Below are 18,235 nucleotides of genomic sequence, written 5' to 3' on the forward strand. Positions count from 1 at the left end.
TTTAACTGTGATATAGCTTGCAAAATAGCACAAAGCATCTATATTTATAACTGAGCTCAGTACCTACCCTCAAACAGTCACTGCAAAACATCCTGTCTATGATAATACTCTCTGACCAACATGAAACCTATTTTCACATAGCACGCTACTATAAGAACAAGATTGTTTATTTTTCATTTATGCTGAAAAGCAATGCCTTTGAATTTTTTTTTTTTTTTTTTTTTTTTTTGTGAAAATTCTTAAAGCTTTTAAAATAAAAAACAAACATTATAAGCATTCTACATCTGTATTCTTCATAACTACATATTTGCAGCCCACAGCTGATACAAGGGCTCTGAATTGTAGCACATAACATGGTAGTGCGTAAAGTAACTGCTGGTGCACAAGAAACAGCACATTTGACCGATTTCAAATTTGAAAATTTTTTCCACACACGAAGCATCCTCTCCTTTGGCATGACAATAGCAAACCACCAAATCACACACAAGTGCCAGATGCATTGGGTTCACTGTTACCAATTGTTCTCCGTACAGTTCTGACTTGACTCCATCACATTTTCACCCATATCGAGGACTTCACTTTAATAGCGATGAAGTGGTGCAAGCCGAGATAAGATTTGGCTGTCAACGAAGTCAAACATTCTGCAGTGGCAGAATTAACAAACTGGTCTCTAGTTGGGGAAGAATACAGATGTACAACGTTAATAACATTCATTTTACATAAAAAGCTTTTAACAGTTCCCACATAAATTCGGAAATTTGGAGCCATTACATTTCTGCAGGTCTGCATATAATGAGTGTCTAAAAATTGATTCCAGTTATCCCCAATAATTAACACACATCATGATAATGACAGTTCAGAAACACTGTTGACAAATTCATGAATAACAAGACACATGTATCCGAAAAGAATACTGAACAAATAATGTATACAAAATTGTTTTGCTTTGGCGAAACAGTCTCACAGTTCTTATTTGTGTCAAAATTTACATTACTTTACTGAGTTGTGATGGTAGAAATAAGTCATACTATGAAGCTGAAGATTTCATTACAAAATATATTATACACAAGTAACACATAGAAAAGATAATTACAATAAAATTTACAGTTCTATTACAGGCAAAATGGGTTTGGCTTCTGAACTGAAGCAGGCAAATTAATACAATGGATGTCTAACTCCGTCATACAATTTTATGGTACAATTCTGTATTGATCTTGAGAGACAAAGTTTCCTTCAAATTCTTATCAAATGACATATTCACAAGCAACATTACTGTCATTTATCAAAGGTGTGGAATCTGCATGGCTTTCAATAACAATATCTGATGAACCAAATTCACCAAAGATAATTGTGTTATCTGAGGAAGAGCCTGGTTCCTCCATTTTACTATCAGCAACTTCTTCTAGTATGTCATTACCCTCTTTTCTTCCTTTTACATCAGGTTTGTGATTACATAATTTACATTCATCTGTGTGTTTTGCTACATGATTTTTCAAAGCTTCTCTGCGTCTAAATTCTTTGGAACAAAATGTACATCGAAATGGCCAGTCATCTGAATGTGTAATGATGTGCTGCTTCAGTCTTGTTACAGAGTTAAAACATTTATCACATACATTGCATTTAAAAGATTTGTTTTCAGTATGTATACGCTCATGTACAACTAATGATCGCTTGAACAAAAATTTTTCACCACAGTAATTGCAAGCAAATGGTTTCTCATCAGAGTGTATTCTTAAATGACTGTCAAGAGCCCACTGATGTGCAAATGGTCTCTTACACGTACCACAAACAAATTTTTTCTCCATAGAATGTTTTGATGCATGATTCCTGTAAGCCAATTCGGTAGTAAATATTTTATTACAGGTCGAACAGTGATAGAGTTCAGTACTATTATTTGATGCCTCACTGTCAACAAATGTAACAATCTCATGCACAGTAGAATGGTCAACAAAAGTTGAGTCATATTCAACTTGACATATTTGATGCTCATACTGTAAGCTGTCTTCTTTAATGGAATTAACAGCTTCCACAATTTCAGGTTCCTGAAATATTTGTCCTCTTCTGTCAATGCCACCAGATAAAGGAGTGATAATATTTAATAATGGAGCTTCAACCTCTGTTAAAGGATGAAATTTCTGTTCAGCTTCATCTCTATTATTAGTTAAGTCAGAAGACTCCACAAACTTAACTTTAGGGTCTGTTGCAGCACTGAGCCTTTCATCTGAGAATTCATAGATTGTAGTTTCACCTCCAGTTTCGGGCAGTGATTGTTCATCTTTGCTTGTGTTTAAAACTTCACTGCCTAATACAGTTTCAATGGAAGTCTCTGACTCAATTTTCACTTGTGCAGGTGATTCTTCTGTTTTTGTGGTTTCAGGAGTAATACACACATTGGTGTCTCTGTTTTCAGGTATACAAGGCACAGTATCCAGATCTTTATCATCAGGTATCTCACTTGAGTTAGGTCCCTTCTTGATATGAGATCTCCGATGTGAAAGCATTAGCTGGTATGTTGGCAATGACTCAAAACATATTTTGCAAGTATATCTTTTTCTGTGAATTGCGATGTGCTGCTTCAAACTATTTTGTTGCCCAAAGAGTTTGCTACACATCTGACACTTAAAATGCAAACGACTATGAACTACTGCTCTGTGTGAACGTAGCCTGTTCAAATTCATAAACAGCAGGTTGCACCCATCACACCTGATGCTGTTACTTGTCCATTCTCGTTTCTGCAAACTGCTAAAAGCAAAGGTAAATATTAAAAAATGCATTAAGAAAATAAAATCTCCAGTGTATTGAAATTATAAAAATGTGTTCACAAAATCAATATTAATAATAAAATATACAGAATCAAACTTCTGATTGTACCTGTTATAAGATCAAACAACAAATTTAAACTTCATTATTTATCAATAATAAGATACAGCTAATGAAGTAAATAACAACAAAACGTACAATGCAAAAGGTTGCTACTAAGAAGTGGGAGGAAGGCCTTTAACTACACTTTGCTACACATTAAGGGAAGCAGCAATGGTAGATCACAGTGCTTGATTTGGATGTTCATAGCGTGCATCTACATCCATTCTGCAAACCACTCTGAAGTGCATGGCTTCCCATTGCACCATATAACTGGGTTTCTCCCCATCTCATTAGTGTAATGAACGTATGAAAAAGACTGCTTAAATGTGGATGTGCTGCTGTAATTAGTTGATCTTATCTACACAGTCAATGTGAGTGCATTATGTAGGGGACTGTAGTATTTTCCTTTGCCCATACTGGATCTTTAAACAAAATACAATTTCATAAAATGGATTATGTCTTTTCTTCAAGTTCTTCAGCATTTCAGTTATGCATCCTGCAAGTCATACAAACTCATCACTATTCATGTTGGCCTTTTTATATTTTCAATATCCTTCATTTGATCTATCTGATACGAGTCCCAACCACGTCAGCAATATTCTACGATGGTTAATACGAGAGCTTTTTACGAAATGTGTTATTACATATCCAACTGGAAGAGTGATGCGTAATCCTACATTGACCTGTGTGTTAAAGGATGCTCATGAACACATGAATTGGTAAAATTATTTAATAAACAGGTGAGCACAACCTCAAGGGATGGCGCACATCGTTCAGGTGGGATGGTAATCACAACAACTTCGTGAAAGGAAATACCACCTCCATGTATCATCATCCTAGGTCAGAGTAATCTTGGCTCTGGAGCTAAAGCTGCACTAAAACATTGAAATAAGACTGGAGAAAGCAAATGAATTTTTTGGAATGTGTTCAAGGTTATGTTTATTTGGAGATTCTGGGTTAAGCAGTTACTGTAATGTTCTCATAAAAAAAAAAAAAAATAAATAAATAAAATAAAATAAAGTTTATTATGAGAAGTTAATTGTATGGTAATTCAAGAATGTACGGCACACAGATTGGATAAGAGTAGTATTTATTTACACAATAGCATATCATGCGAAATTCCAGACTTCGAGCTTCTACTGCACAATCAGATGACAAAAGTTCAAGCTTTTTAGCACCTACAGTGTATTTTAGACACTGAATATTGCATTTTTTGCCTTACACGAAATGCGCAACTTTGCGTTTCTGAACGTTTGAAATTAGTTGTCAACCACTGCGCCACTTTCAAAACTTGCCAAGATCTGCTTATACAGGGTGGTCCATTGATAGTGACCAGGCAAAATATCTCACGAAATAAGCATCAAACGAAAAAACTACAAAGAAAGAAATTCGTACAGCTTTAAGGGGGAAAGCAGATGGCGCTGCTATAGGTCAAACGGATATCAACTGCGATTTTTTAAATAGGAACCCCCATTTTTTATTACATATTCATGTAGTACGTAAAGAAATATGACTGTTTTAGTTGGACCACTTTTTTCGCTAGCACTGGCTAAATGTTACACGATACAACGTACTTATACGTTTGTGACTATTACAGCGCCATCTATCACAATGGCATCTTCCCGCTCAAGATGGATAAAAAAGGCATCTGAGAGAAATAAAATCCAGTGCAACAAGAAAATGCAATTTTTATTTACAAAACAAATACCTCATTATATTGTTGTAAAGACCATACCATAGAAGGATGATGACGATGATACTGGACGATAGTTTTGTGGATTACCTGTGTAACCCTTCTTGTAAACTGGTAGTACCTGTACTTTCTCTCAACTACAGGGCACAATTTTGTGGTCAGAGGATCCACGGTATATTTTGGTTGAAAAATGGGTTGACTCGGCTGCAAATTCTATATAGGGAATCTGACAGGGATTCCATTAACCTTCTGACATTACGTAACAATAATCTCTAGCCCTATAACATCATTCTGTACACATCATGCAGTAGTCAGCGTTTCTATGGAAGTTTCTTTCCATAAGGTAACAAACTTGATGGGTCATTTTATAGGTAATGGGAATCACAAAGAGTGATACCTGTTGATGGCCCGTGATCAGCATGTGAAATGGCCATGTCGCTGCCAAGTGCCAAGATTCTTAAGCACTCAGGACTTTGTCGAAACAGCTGTCCATCTTTGTTAACTGTCAACAATATTTACATATCCTGCCAAACTCTGGTGGGCTACAGTATCATGGGTAGGGTTGTTGGGGCATTGGTGTTCTAGTTAAAGAATTTTGGGACTAACTGGTCTTGTGGCATACCAAATTATTTCTGCGCCCAGTCCACGTTACACACAGTTTGGTTAAACAGCCAACAATGTGGACCTCAGAAACCCAACTGCTTCATGGTAAAATTTAAAATTAAAAACTGTACTACAGGAAAGAGGAAGAGTTTTTTTAAAAATAAAGAAAAGATATTAAAGAAATTGTTGAAAACATGCTCACATTCTGATGACGGATACGAAAAGTAGTGAACGCCAGCAAATCTCATTGCTAGATGTAGAAGTAACTTTGGGTGTGCCCCAAGGAAGTACAGGGTGACAGAAAAACAGGAACATTTCCGCAATCCAGTAAAACTAGAAGTTATGAAGGAAAGAAATTGCATTCATAGTAACTGAAATCTTCAACTTTGCCATTTACGAAACACTGATGTCATTTATCATTTCTTAAAAATTACGTCCTTTAGTTGGCTTCATCCTATACGAATACATTCGTGGAATCTGCTGATGAGATTCCTCATTGACCACTGCAACATCTCAGCTGGGATACTGTGAATTGCATCCCAAATTTTCTGTTTAAACTCATCCAGGGTTCTTGGTCGGGACATGTAGACTTTGCTCTTGAGGTAGCCCACAAGAAAGAGGGGGGCGGAATCACAAACGGATAAATCTGATGGTCTAAGGGGCCAGGGAATGTTACCAAATCATGAGATCACACAGCTGCCAAACAATTCTCGCACATATGCCATTGATTGCCGTGCAGTGTGTGATGTCGCTCAGTCCTGTTGAAACAAGGCTTTTTGAACGTTTGGAAAGTTGTTCAATGCAGGTGTAACGAAAGTTCGTAACACCTCCATGTAACGATCGGCACTGACAGTTATTGTGTTTCCCTGTTCATTTGCGAAAAAATATGGTCCGATAATCCCATGTGATGAAACACCACACCATACTGTCACTTTACTAGCATGTAAAGGGCACTCATGATCATCATTAGGATTTGTGTTTGCCCGGTAACGGTAGTTCTGTTTATTCACATAACCTGTGAGATGAAAATGTGCATCATCTGACATCCACAACTTGTTTAGAAATTCATCATCATTGTTTAATTTTGTTATCATTTGTTGACAGAATCCCAATCGTAATTGGTAATTTTGTCCTTCAATTGTTGCACCATCTGTAGTTTGTACAGATGAAATTTCAAATTACGATGAAGAATTTTGTGGGCACCCTCCCAGGACATTCCAACAACTGCTGCTTGCTTACGAATTGAACGCCATGAGCTCCGTAAGACAGACTCGCATACAACATCAATGTTCGCTGGAGAATGCACACTTCTTGGTCGTCCTGTTAGTTTCTTCTTGTGGGCAGATCCAGCCTCTTCCAAGTTATTAATAGAACATTTTATCACACATTTCGACGGAACGACGTCATGAGGTCCTAAATTATAGAAACATCGAAACTCCCTCTGTGCCCCTATCAAACTATCATTGTTTATGGCTAACACATGCTGTTGTCCGTTTCACTGATCCATGATTACCGAAATGGCGCACTATTTACTCGCTAACTGCCACCTGCCCATGGCTGCCACTACTCATTTCAAACATTCCCGTTACTCTGTGTCACCCTGTATATTGGGACTCTTGCTGTTCATATTGTATATTGATGATCTTTCAGACAATATTAATAGTAAAATCAGGCTTTTTGCAGATGATGCAGTTCTCTGTAATTCAGTACTATCTGAAAGAAGCTGCATAAATATTCAGTCATGCCTTGTTGCAGAGATTGGCAACTTGCGCCAAATGTTCAGAAATTTAAATTTTGCACTTCACAAAACAAAAAGAGTCACTGCTGGAGTGGGCCAACTCGTACAAATATCTGGGTGTAACACTTTGTAGGTATATGAAATGGAATGAGTAAAGCAGGTGGTAGACTTCAGTTTATTGATAGAATACTGGGTAAGTGCAATTATTCTACAAAGGAGATTGCTTACAAATCACTTGTGCAACCAGTTCTAGAATATTGTACAAGTGTGTGGGACCCTTACCAGATAGGCCTAACGGGGGATATTGAACATACACAGAGGACAGCATGAAAACTCAAAGGTTTGAGTAATTAGTGGGAGAGAGTCACAGAGATACTGAAGGAAATGAACTGGAAGACTCTGAGACAGAGGTAAACTATCCTGGGAAAGTCTATTAACAAAGTTTCAAAAACCAGCTTACAGGATTACTCTAACAATATACTACAACCCCCTATACATCACTCATTTAGGTATCTTGAAGATAAGATAAGAATAATTATTGGAGGAACAGAAGCATTCAAACAGTCATTCTTCCTGCACTCCATACGTGAATGGAACAGGGAGAAACCCCAATAACTGGTGCAATGGGACGTACCCTCTGCCATGCAACTCATGACGGTTGGTATAGTATAGATGTATATCTCACGACAAACTGATAATGGTGGTTTTTAATGCTAAAGTAGGATGAAAATTACAACATGATTCTTTAGTTGTAAACTTTGGTCATAATACCAGAACTGAAAGAGCTCGTATGTTGGCAGAACACTCTTCCACAAGAAAAGAAACACAAAATGGACTTGGAAAGGGAAAAAAAAAGACTGATATTTCATCAAATAACAAAGAAATTAGAAATTATACTGGAAGTGATGGCCTTAATCACTTTTGAATATTAAGGGTTGTAAGCTCTTGCAGTTTAGGACAAAGATATATATCAAGAATAGTGCCGCTTTTACATTCCCGGAATTAACATTTTCCTGCTGTTTACGACATTTTTTATCGGTCCCATCAAATTTCCTATGTCCACAATGTTAATTTGCACCTGCTTTTGCGTCATAATTTTCCCGCAATTTATGCATTATGCAAAAATGTTTGTGGAGAAAAAATGATGCTGGCATGATGTTGGCCATCCAGTATGTTTACAAATATTGCGTGGTTAAGTTTCTTGACACCAGGGGACTACTCAATGGATTTGAACCGGTACAGGTGTAAAAGTTTGAACAATTCGTGCCATATCTCCTGTCACTGCCAAACTCCACTTTGCATGGTGGCTGATGGGAGTAATTAGATTCATTCGAATGAAGATATCCTGACCAACCACAACCATTTCCAAGCTGTCTCTACTGCGCAAACGCAGTTTTGTAATTGTTGTGATCATGACACCTTTGCTGAACCATATTTAAGCACGTTTCAGCATATGGCCTCTTGGAGCGCTAGTTGACACTGCCATTCACTTTGCGTTGCTCAAATGTTTTTAGTTTAAACACAGCACCAGTTATGTATTTTATTCATGCTGAGCAAAACATGTTTTGAGAATTTATTCTCGTTGTCAAGTGCAGTATTTACATATGTATTTTTTGTGATGTCACACAAACAGACGATGTGAATGACTGTGTGTGTGGTGTGTGGTTTTCTACATAACTGATGAGGCACAGTACCTGATAACCTCAAAAAGACGACTACAGTGCAAGCGACACAGAACGACACATATTCAAACACTACACAAAAAATACTTATGTACACATTTCCACTTGACAATGAGAAAAAATTCTCGGAACACATCATGTTAAGCATGAAAAAATATGTAACTAGTGCATTATTTCATTTTATAGTGAATGACAGATGCAGGTTTTCAAAAACATTGATTATGACATGAAATTGAGTCAAACGTTTCTACTTCCCAGAGAGTTATCAGTTCCAGTTACATCAACAATTTTTATTAGATAATAAACCTTCATCAGATAATAAACAACTCCCTGACAAGTCTTTTGATGTTTTATGCACACATATCATACATAAAGTGCAAGGGGGTATCCTGTGCCTAGCTTTTACAGTTTGAAACATTATTTCCCACATTTTACACCATTTTTCTGAAGTCCCTTGAAAAGCGTAACAGTGTGGTTTTACTGTAAAGTTAGAAAGAAAAATACTCATCAAGCAGGATGTGAGAAATTTAGACCAAGAGAAATTATTTAAGAATAAAGAAGTGTACCAGACTGAATCAAGCGCAACGGTCACCGCCTTAGAAATTGAATATTATACAGAGAGACAAAAGCAAACATTATTTAACAGATGTAAATGTGCCAACATCAGTACATGCAAATATGAAGAATGCAGAGAAAAGGAAATGTAATGAGACATCTATAAAACAGAAGCAAATGGTACAATATGCTAAATTAAACAAAACTATTTAGAAATGTGGCAGCAGATATGAGAAGATACACTGTAAATTGGTAAGAAACTGCTGAAAAATAGTAACAATGTGAAGAAAACAGGACAGGACAGGACAGAACTTCCACTGTGAAGACATTTCATCAGTTTAGATGCACAGTAATTAACAACAGACAAAAACTGTTCAAGCATTCCATGATTCTTAAATTTTTTATAGTTAAATAAAGGACAACTAGTTAATAACAAAAATAATTACATTCTGGAAGTAACAACAGATCTGGTGTATAAAGCCATTTAAAGTTCGAAGGAAGGGAAAGTTTTGGAAACAATTATTAATGTTTGAGGAAATGTATTACTAACACAACCGACAATTTTTTTTTTTTTTAATATTTAGAGAAGATGACACTTTGCCAAAATTTTGACAATGTTGTAATGATTCTACCTCACAAGGGCACAGGGGCGGGGGGCGGGGGGGGGGGGGGGGTTATGATTCAACCAACATCAAAGGGAGAATGTTACATTTTGAGAAGACAAAGGAACACGCTGGTGTCAATAAGTGGATGTAGTACAAAGAAAGAAGAGAATGAAACAGGACAATACAACGAAACCTACACTGTTAGTATACAGAAGAAACTATTAAGTCCGTGTTACAACCTCCATTGGACTTCACCAGGGTAGTGAGAAATTTAGAATTTATGAGTCAGTCATGGAGAAATGATATATCCAAAACTGCTCTCAGTAGCTCTAGAGGTAGTTTTCAGAACCATAAACTGAGAAAATGAAGAAAAACAGCAGTTAATGGACTGTATCTAAATAATCTTCATTTTGTTGAAAACACAGTTCTGTCTGACTAGTGCAAATTCATTCACGTAATCACAAAGCGTAATGAAGGAGAGCCTTCAGGGATGTGGAACAAGTAATGTCATTCATTAACAGACAGAGGCATTTATTAAAGAACACTTCTGTTAAATATATTAACAACCAATAACACATGATGATAATCTATTCATACTGACAATTATGAGATTTACTTGACATACAGGGTGATTCCATCATGTTACAAATGTTCAAGGGTGACAGATTCTGGTACATTTATCAATCTGAGATGATAGATCCTGCAGCAGAAATGACAGAATCTAAATAGAAAAATTTTTTCTGGTACGTTTGATAGTGGAATACATGTACAGGGTGGTAGTATGGACCAAAACAAGGAAAAAACATGCGAGCTCTAAAATGCACACCTCAGAGCTATGAGCAATTTTTCATCTTCGATACCCATATAACTGTTTTCTACTGCAAGCTCTTTGGTTTCCTTATTTTTGGAGGAGGTAGCATTGATCAAAACAAGAAAAAAGTACAGTAAATATAAGTTTTAAAAAGCATACCTTAAGTGCTAGGGGCCTCATTCTTCTCGCTATTGTGATAACATACCTTCTATGGAAGAAGTGCTTATGGCTCTTAGAGCCCATTTTTATTAGAATTTTTTCTTGGTTTGGTTTATAATACTTCCTCTGAAAGCCTTCCCTACGCTCTTAGCAACAATATCAGCACATGTATTCCACAGTCAGAGGTAACAGAACAATTTTCACTTATAACTTTGGACTCTGTCATTTTTTGACTAGGAACTCTTACCTTAACCCTTTAACTGCTCTGGACGTGTTAACATGCGTGCCTCTGCATCTGTCCCTGTGCGCTCTGAACATGTTTATGTGCGCCACCAGTCCTACTGTGATCATGTCTATGTGTAGACACGTTCAGAGTACCAGGTAGAAGGACTGGTGGCACGTGTAAACACGTTCAGAGCACACAGGGACAGGTACAAAGGCGCGCGCATTAACACGTTCAGAGCAGTTAAAGGGTTAAACTGAAACATCTATTCTCCTCCGTCATCCCTGAAAGTTTGTAACTTCATGGAATCACCCTGTGTGAATTTTACAAGAAAAGCAGCTATATAATTTCAATGATTTCAGAAAGCACTGCACACTGTCTGTATACTGGAAACATTAAAAGCATGAAACTTCCTGGCAGATTAAAACTGTGTGCCCGACCGAGACTCGAACTCGGGACCTTTGCCTTTCGCGGGCAAGTGCTCTACCAACTGAGCTACCGAAGCACGACTCACGCCCGGTACTCACAGCTTTACACCCGGTACTCACAGCTTTACTTCTGCCAGTACCAGCATGTTTAATATGAAGTTTTTTGTTCTCAAGAATTTAAATCTGCAAGTCCAATTCTGATAAATTACAGAAATTTCTCATTTTAATTTTGGAAATTTCCCATCTTCTGCTAGATAACTAACATGTTACAGGTTTTTGCACCACAACTGGAAACTCCTTTCTAGACCCTAGACACAGATTCATAGTTTATGTGGAATTATTTTAACTTCTGTTACTGTGGTTGTAAATTTCAGTCTATCACTCTTATTAACTACCATAAATACCATTACTGAGCAAATATATTGTCACACAAGTTTAATAATTCAGCAGTCCCAGAAGTGGCTCCTGCATTAGATGCAAAGTTCCAGAGGAATACACTAAAGGATGGTACTGAGCAAAGGCATGCTAAGTATGCTAGCCATTCTGCTGCAGGTCAACAAATTGAGAGAAATTTTTAAGTGGAAACCTGGCAGAGTGTTTTGGTTAACTTATCTATATGCTGGTGCCACCTCACTTTATTAACCACCTGGATGCACATGAATTTCATGCATGGAGTAAATAAAGTGTGAACCCATTTAGCTCAACTTCAAGTGTGTGTCACTCAATTTGTTTGAAGCTGCATAATATGAGTTTCTATAGAAAGGTTACGACAACTTCCTTGCTTTGACCATTAAGAGTGTGGTATATTATACTTCTGGTTCTGTTTGGTGTCATGGTGTTTGGGCCCCTTGTCAGTATACTTGCCCTCCAGTGTCTTTGATAAATTATTGATGTCAAATGAGCAGGATTTTGTCAAATACTGAAATATGAGGATCATCATCATTAATGTTTCCCTACATCAAATTAAATTTTAGATTGTCATATATAATTTTTGAATATGACCCTCTAATTTCTATTTTCCACTACACAACATGAAAGTTCTTAACACCATAGTGTTTTGATTTCCCTAGTAGAATTTTATAATCAACATGGTCTAAAGCCCTGGCAGGACTGCAGCAATGGTCAACTAGGTCATTCTTCTTGTTTAGCATTTTGGAATATCATGTGCTCTGATAGCAAATATTTTGTCAATTTTTAATAGTACAAAAGGATACATTTCACAAAGTTAATAAAAAGCTTGTAGTTTTGCATTGGTCAAACTTTAACATCTAATATCGCATGTCAAAATCGTTTGCCCACCACAGCTATTAAGTCGGGTACCTAAGCTGAAATAGCAAATTTAAGAATAGGAAATCTGAGTATCAACGATTGGACTCTGAACCCTACTCTCTTGAATGTGAATGTTTCTGAAACAAAATTTAGAGAGTATATCTTTAAAACAATTGTTTTTATCTCAGAATTCCAGATATACAGATACAAAGGGAGCACAAACCATTAACTATAATTATTTAAGAAGTCATAAAAAGTATGTAATCTGTGAGTAAGGGTAATAACTCCAGAAAATATTACAGAGCGCAGAAACTGTGCAGCACTGCCAAGGGTACTTTTACAGCTAAAGCAATCCTGTATTTGTGTGCAGTCAGTTCAAATCCCCACCCAGCCATCTAGATTTAAGTTTGTTCCAATTTTCCTAACTCAATGAAGACAAAAACAGGGACTGCTCCTTTCAAAACCTGATTTAGCTAGTGCTTCTTATTAAATCGCCTTGTAGCCAACAAACATTAACCTTAATCTTCCCACCTTCCACAGGCAACAGAAAATAACAGTTGGTGTACGGGCATGCACCTCACTGTGGTTTGCATAGTATAAATGTAGATGTAGATTGATGGGAGGGGGAAAAAAAACCTAAACAGCTCTATGTCAGAAATAGTTAATGGCATGGTAATAATTAAAGTATCTACATTGTGACTTAAGCAACAATATTGTGGTTAGGCAGGGCACTGGCAATTGGAATATTGTACTAAATGGAAAACTATGTTCACACAGACAGTACTGTGCAATCAAAAAGTGATTAAGGTATCTAGATGTGGAAATTGAAACAACTTCGTAGTTAGATAAGATTTTATGACATCTGGCTTGAAGTGTTTCAGAGCAAAAAATATATCTTTCTCCTATCAGGAGTATTGTAGTGCAGTTAATATACATATACCAAATGGGAAAGCACTGGTAGATAGACACAATAAAAACACACACACACACACACACACACACACACACACACACACACACACACACACACAAAAAATATCAAGCTTTTGCAACCCACGGTTGCTTCATCAGGAACGAAGCAACCGTGGATTAAGAAAGCTTCAAGTTTGTGTGTGTGTGTGTGTGTGTGTGTGTGTGTGTGTGTGTGTGTGTGTGTCTACCAGCGCTTTCTCGTTTGGTAAGTCGCAGCATCTTTTTTAATATATTTTTCCCATGTGGAATTTTTCTTTCTAGTGTGTGTGTGTGTGTGTGTGTGTGTGTGTGTGTGTGTAAGCGCTGGCAGGTCGATAGACACACAAACAAACACAAACATACACACAAAATTCAAGTTTTCGCAACAAACTGTTGCCTCATCAGGAAAGAGGGAAGGAGAGGGGAAGACGAAATGAAGTGGGTTTTAAAGGAGAGGGTAAGGAGTCATTCCAATCCCGGGAGCGGAAAGACTTACCTTAGGGGGAAAAAAGGACAGGTATACACTTGCACACACGCACATATCCATCCACACATACAGACACCTACTTCTGGCAGTATGTGGGAAAAACGAAAATAGAAATAAAGCGAAAGTTATTAGAACTAGCCGAAATGGTTGTTTAAAAGGTGAAAGGAACTGTTTGTGAACTAGAAATGGTGGATTTTATAGCGGCGGTAGTGTTGAAAGCGGCAAATAAATTTTTTTGGTTATGGTTTGGAGGTGGGTTACGTATTCAGCCCCACTCCCAGATTCAACCAAACAGCCCTTGTCAAAGATTTACTGTCCTACACTCGTACTCTCTGCTGGAAATATCACTTTGCCACTCCGCCAAGAGTGTCTTTCCGCCGTCCACCTAACCTCCTAACCTGTTAGTTCATCCCTATGAAATCCCCAAACCACCTTCCCTACCCTCTGGCTCCTATCCTTGTAACCGCCCCCGATGCAAAACCTGTCCCATGCACCCTCCCACCACCACCTACTCCAGTCCTGTAACCCGGAAGGTGTACACGATCAGAGGCAGAGCCACGTGTGAAAGCACCCACGTGATTTACCAACTGACCTGCCTACACTGTGATGCATTCTATGTGGGAATGACCAGCAACAAACTGTCCATTCGCATGAATGGACACAGGCAGACAGTGTTTGTTGGTAATGAGGATCACCCTGTGGCTAAACATGCCTTGGTGCACAGCCAGCACATCTTGGCACAGTGTTACACCGTCCGGGTTATCTGGATACTTCCCACCAACACCAACCTATCCGAACTCCGGAGATGGGAACTTGCCCTTCAGTATATCCTCTCTTCTCGTCATCCGCCAGGCCTCAATCTCCGCTAATTTCAAGTTGCCGCCACTCATACCTCACCTGTCTTTCAACAACTTCTTTGCCTCTACACTTCTGCCTCGACTGACATCTCTGCCCAAACTCTTTGTCTTTAAATATGTCTGCTTGTGTCTGTATGTGTGGATGGATATGTGCGTGTGTGCGAGTGTATACCTGTCCTTTTTTCCCCCTAAGGTAAGTCTTTCCGCTCCCGGGATTGGAATGACTCCTTACCCTCTCCCTTAAAACCCACTTCCTTTCGTCTTCCCCTCTCCTTCCCTCTTTCCTGATGAGGCAACAGTTTGTTGCGAAAGCTTGAATTTTGTGTGTGTGTTTGTGTGTCTATCGACCTGCCAGCGCTTTTGTTCGGTAAGTCACCTCATCTTTGTTTATATATATATATATATATATATATATATATATATATACGAACCTACTACGGTGTTGTTGCAGGCGGGGAGGTGATACTCCGACGTGGCGCGTCCCAGGTGGCGGATAGGGGGGTCCTCACCGGCTTGCCGGCGGACTTGAGCGAAATAAAATAGCTCTCGCGGACCAAACACACAACATCAAGAAATCCATTAGTGTCTGTTCTGGTATCCAGCGACTAGTGGTCTGCGTCTGTTTACCTAGTTGGTGCGGCAGTGAAATATGGCTTGATCTCAACAATCAAGTCTGCAATTACCGTGATCTTGTTGAAGGTCACCACAACCAACTTCAACATGAAGTAATCATGATGGAACAAATGGAAAGAAATCCGCTACCCCAGGCCCCAGTCAACGGACTGGACTTTCCTGGTCATCGGATTCTGGGGGACCAGGAACATCATGAGGAGAAGAGTCGGAGCTTCTCAAAACCTCTTCGCAAGCACTACCTTGGCACTCTCAATGCAAACACTCTGTTCAAACTTGGAAAACTAAAACAACTGACAGACATGCTAGATAAATTTCACATCAAAATTCTTGCCATCCAAGAGACGCGCTTCGTAGATGAAAACCATTTCGACACAGAACATTACAGGATTTACAAAGGTAAACCTGCTGTCAGAAGAGGAACACCATTATTGTTTGGTACAGGGTTTGCAGTACACAAATCAAGTCATGGATAACATCATAGACTTCAATTCAATATCAGAACGTATCTCGACACTGTCCTTCAAATCAGGTAATAAAGCATACACAATTATCAACGCACATGCACCTACAAATGACCATAACAGAAAGAAGCCACAAGAAATTGAAGACTTCTGGGAAGACACGGAGGAAGTAACTAACAACATACCAGAAAGACATGTGAAAATTGTAATGGGTGATTTCAATGCGCAGCTTGGTAAGGAGAGAAAATTCAGAGAAATAACAGGCCCATACTCAGCACATATTCGCACGAACAGAAATGGGGAACACCTCATAAAATATTGTCAAAACTTTAACCTCAAAATCATGTCAACACAATTTAAAAAACCAAGACGAAAACTTACAACATGGAAAGCACCCAACACAGTGTGGGGAGAATTTCAGATTGATCATGTGGCCATATCCAAGAAAAATTCGCAGGAAATTCTAAATGTCAGAACACGTAAAGGAGTCTTCGAGTCTGATCATTATTTGCTACAAGTTAAGATTAGGCCAATCCCAAGACTGAAACAGACAGCGCAAAACAAAATAGTCAAACCTGATCCGGAATACTTGAAGATAAACAGGGATAAAATCGTTGAAGAAATTAATAGGCACTCAATAGACACATGGACAGATCTGGCGAAGGCAGTTCAGAAGACTATGTGCTGGGGACAACCACCTAGAAAACGCAAACATAGGTGGTGGAACGCAAAGTGTGATGAAGCCATTGAGAGAAGAAAGCAAGCATGGGACAAGTTCAGTAGCTACAGAAATTCAGAAACATGGAAAGAATTTCACGAAGTTCAGAAACTAGCATCGAAGGAAATCAGAAGGGAAAAATGAGCATATGACAATAACAGACTAAAAGAAATTGAGGAAGATTTCAAAAGAAATAACACAAGAAATTTTTACAGAACTTTCAAAGAAAATATTAAGGGCTATCAAACCCCAAGCCTCTGCTTCCGAAGAACAGATGGATCCCTTGGAACAAACACAAAAGAAAACTGTAAAATTCTCAAACATTACTTTGATAAACTTCTTAATTGCAAAAAACCTACAGGAAAATTAACATTCCAAAAGACCACATCTAATGCCGATTCTGATCCACCCACAATAGAAGAGATAGAGGAAATCATAAAACAAATGAAAAATAACAGAGCTGCCGGAGAAGATGGTATTATCGCCGAGATCTGGAAACTCCAAGATGAAAACATCACCAAAAAAATCCATAAGATTATCTCCGAAATTTGGATCACAGAGAAAGTGCCAGAGGAATGGAAATGTGCATTGATCCATCCGTTACATAAAAAGGGTGATAAGTCAGATCCAAACAATTACAGAGGCATTTCGCTAGTACCAGTTACATACAAAATTTTCTCTAAGGTGCTATTAAACAGACTAGAACCACAAGCAGATCTGCAAATTGGGGAATACCAGGCAGGCTTCAGAAAAGGGAGATCATGCATCGAACAGATCTGGAACTTGAGAACACTTTTGAAAGTCAGACAGGCAAGAAACACTGTAGTTACCTTTGTGGACTTTAAAAAAGCATATGATTCCATAGACAGACAGACACTCTTTGACGTACTGGAAGAATATGGTATCGACAGAAAAACCAGGGCACTTATACAACAGACGCTTACAGACACTACCTCCAAGATTAAGTTCATGGGAGAAATTTCGGAACCCTTCCACATACACACAGGTGTCCGACAAGGAGACGGGCTCTCCCCAATCCTGTTCAACATGGTGTTAGACAAAATTATCAAGCAGTGGGAGGAACAAGTTAAAGGAATACAGCTGGGAAGAACACGTGAAACCAAAACAATCATAAAATGTCTGGCATTTGCAGATGATATAGCCATACTCAGCAATAATACACGGGAGGCAAAGGAAGCACTGGAATGCTTGCATGAAATAGCTGCCAAAACAGGTCTGCAGGTATCTTACGAGAAGACAATATATGGAACGACAGACCAACAATGTACACACCATACATACGGTATATGGATCCGTAGAAAGAGTCGAAAAATTTAAGTATTTAGGGGAGTACATACAAATGGGAGGATCAAACAAGGCGGCTAACATGGAACGAACGAAGAAACTCCAGAAGGCATACAAACTCACATGGTCACATTATAATAAGAAAAGCATATCGAGGCAGGCCAAACTTAGGCACTACAAAACAGTTGTATTACC

General features: G+C 38.3%; 1 protein-coding gene across 2 annotated transcripts in view; it reads right to left on the reverse strand.

The window, feature by feature from the left end:
- Positions 1 to 295: 295 nt before the first annotated feature.
- The window catches only part of LOC124621289 (zinc finger protein 91-like), a 49,624-nt gene continuing 31,684 nt past the window's right edge, over positions 296 to 18,235 (reverse strand). Inside the window, exon 7 of one of the 2 annotated variants that reach the window (XM_047147130.1) lies at positions 296 to 2,739. In XM_047147130.1, coding sequence (XP_047003086.1) covers positions 1,245 to 2,739 — 1,495 coding nt within the window. In that variant the 3' untranslated portion in view covers positions 296 to 1,244. Of the gene's footprint in view, positions 2,743 to 18,235 lie in introns of both variants that reach the window. The other variant, XM_047147129.1, reaches the window with a different exon arrangement.

This window comes from Schistocerca americana, chromosome 1, assembly GCF_021461395.2.
Source record: "Schistocerca americana isolate TAMUIC-IGC-003095 chromosome 1, iqSchAmer2.1, whole genome shotgun sequence".
Taxonomy (NCBI): Eukaryota; Metazoa; Arthropoda; class Insecta; order Orthoptera; family Acrididae; genus Schistocerca; species Schistocerca americana.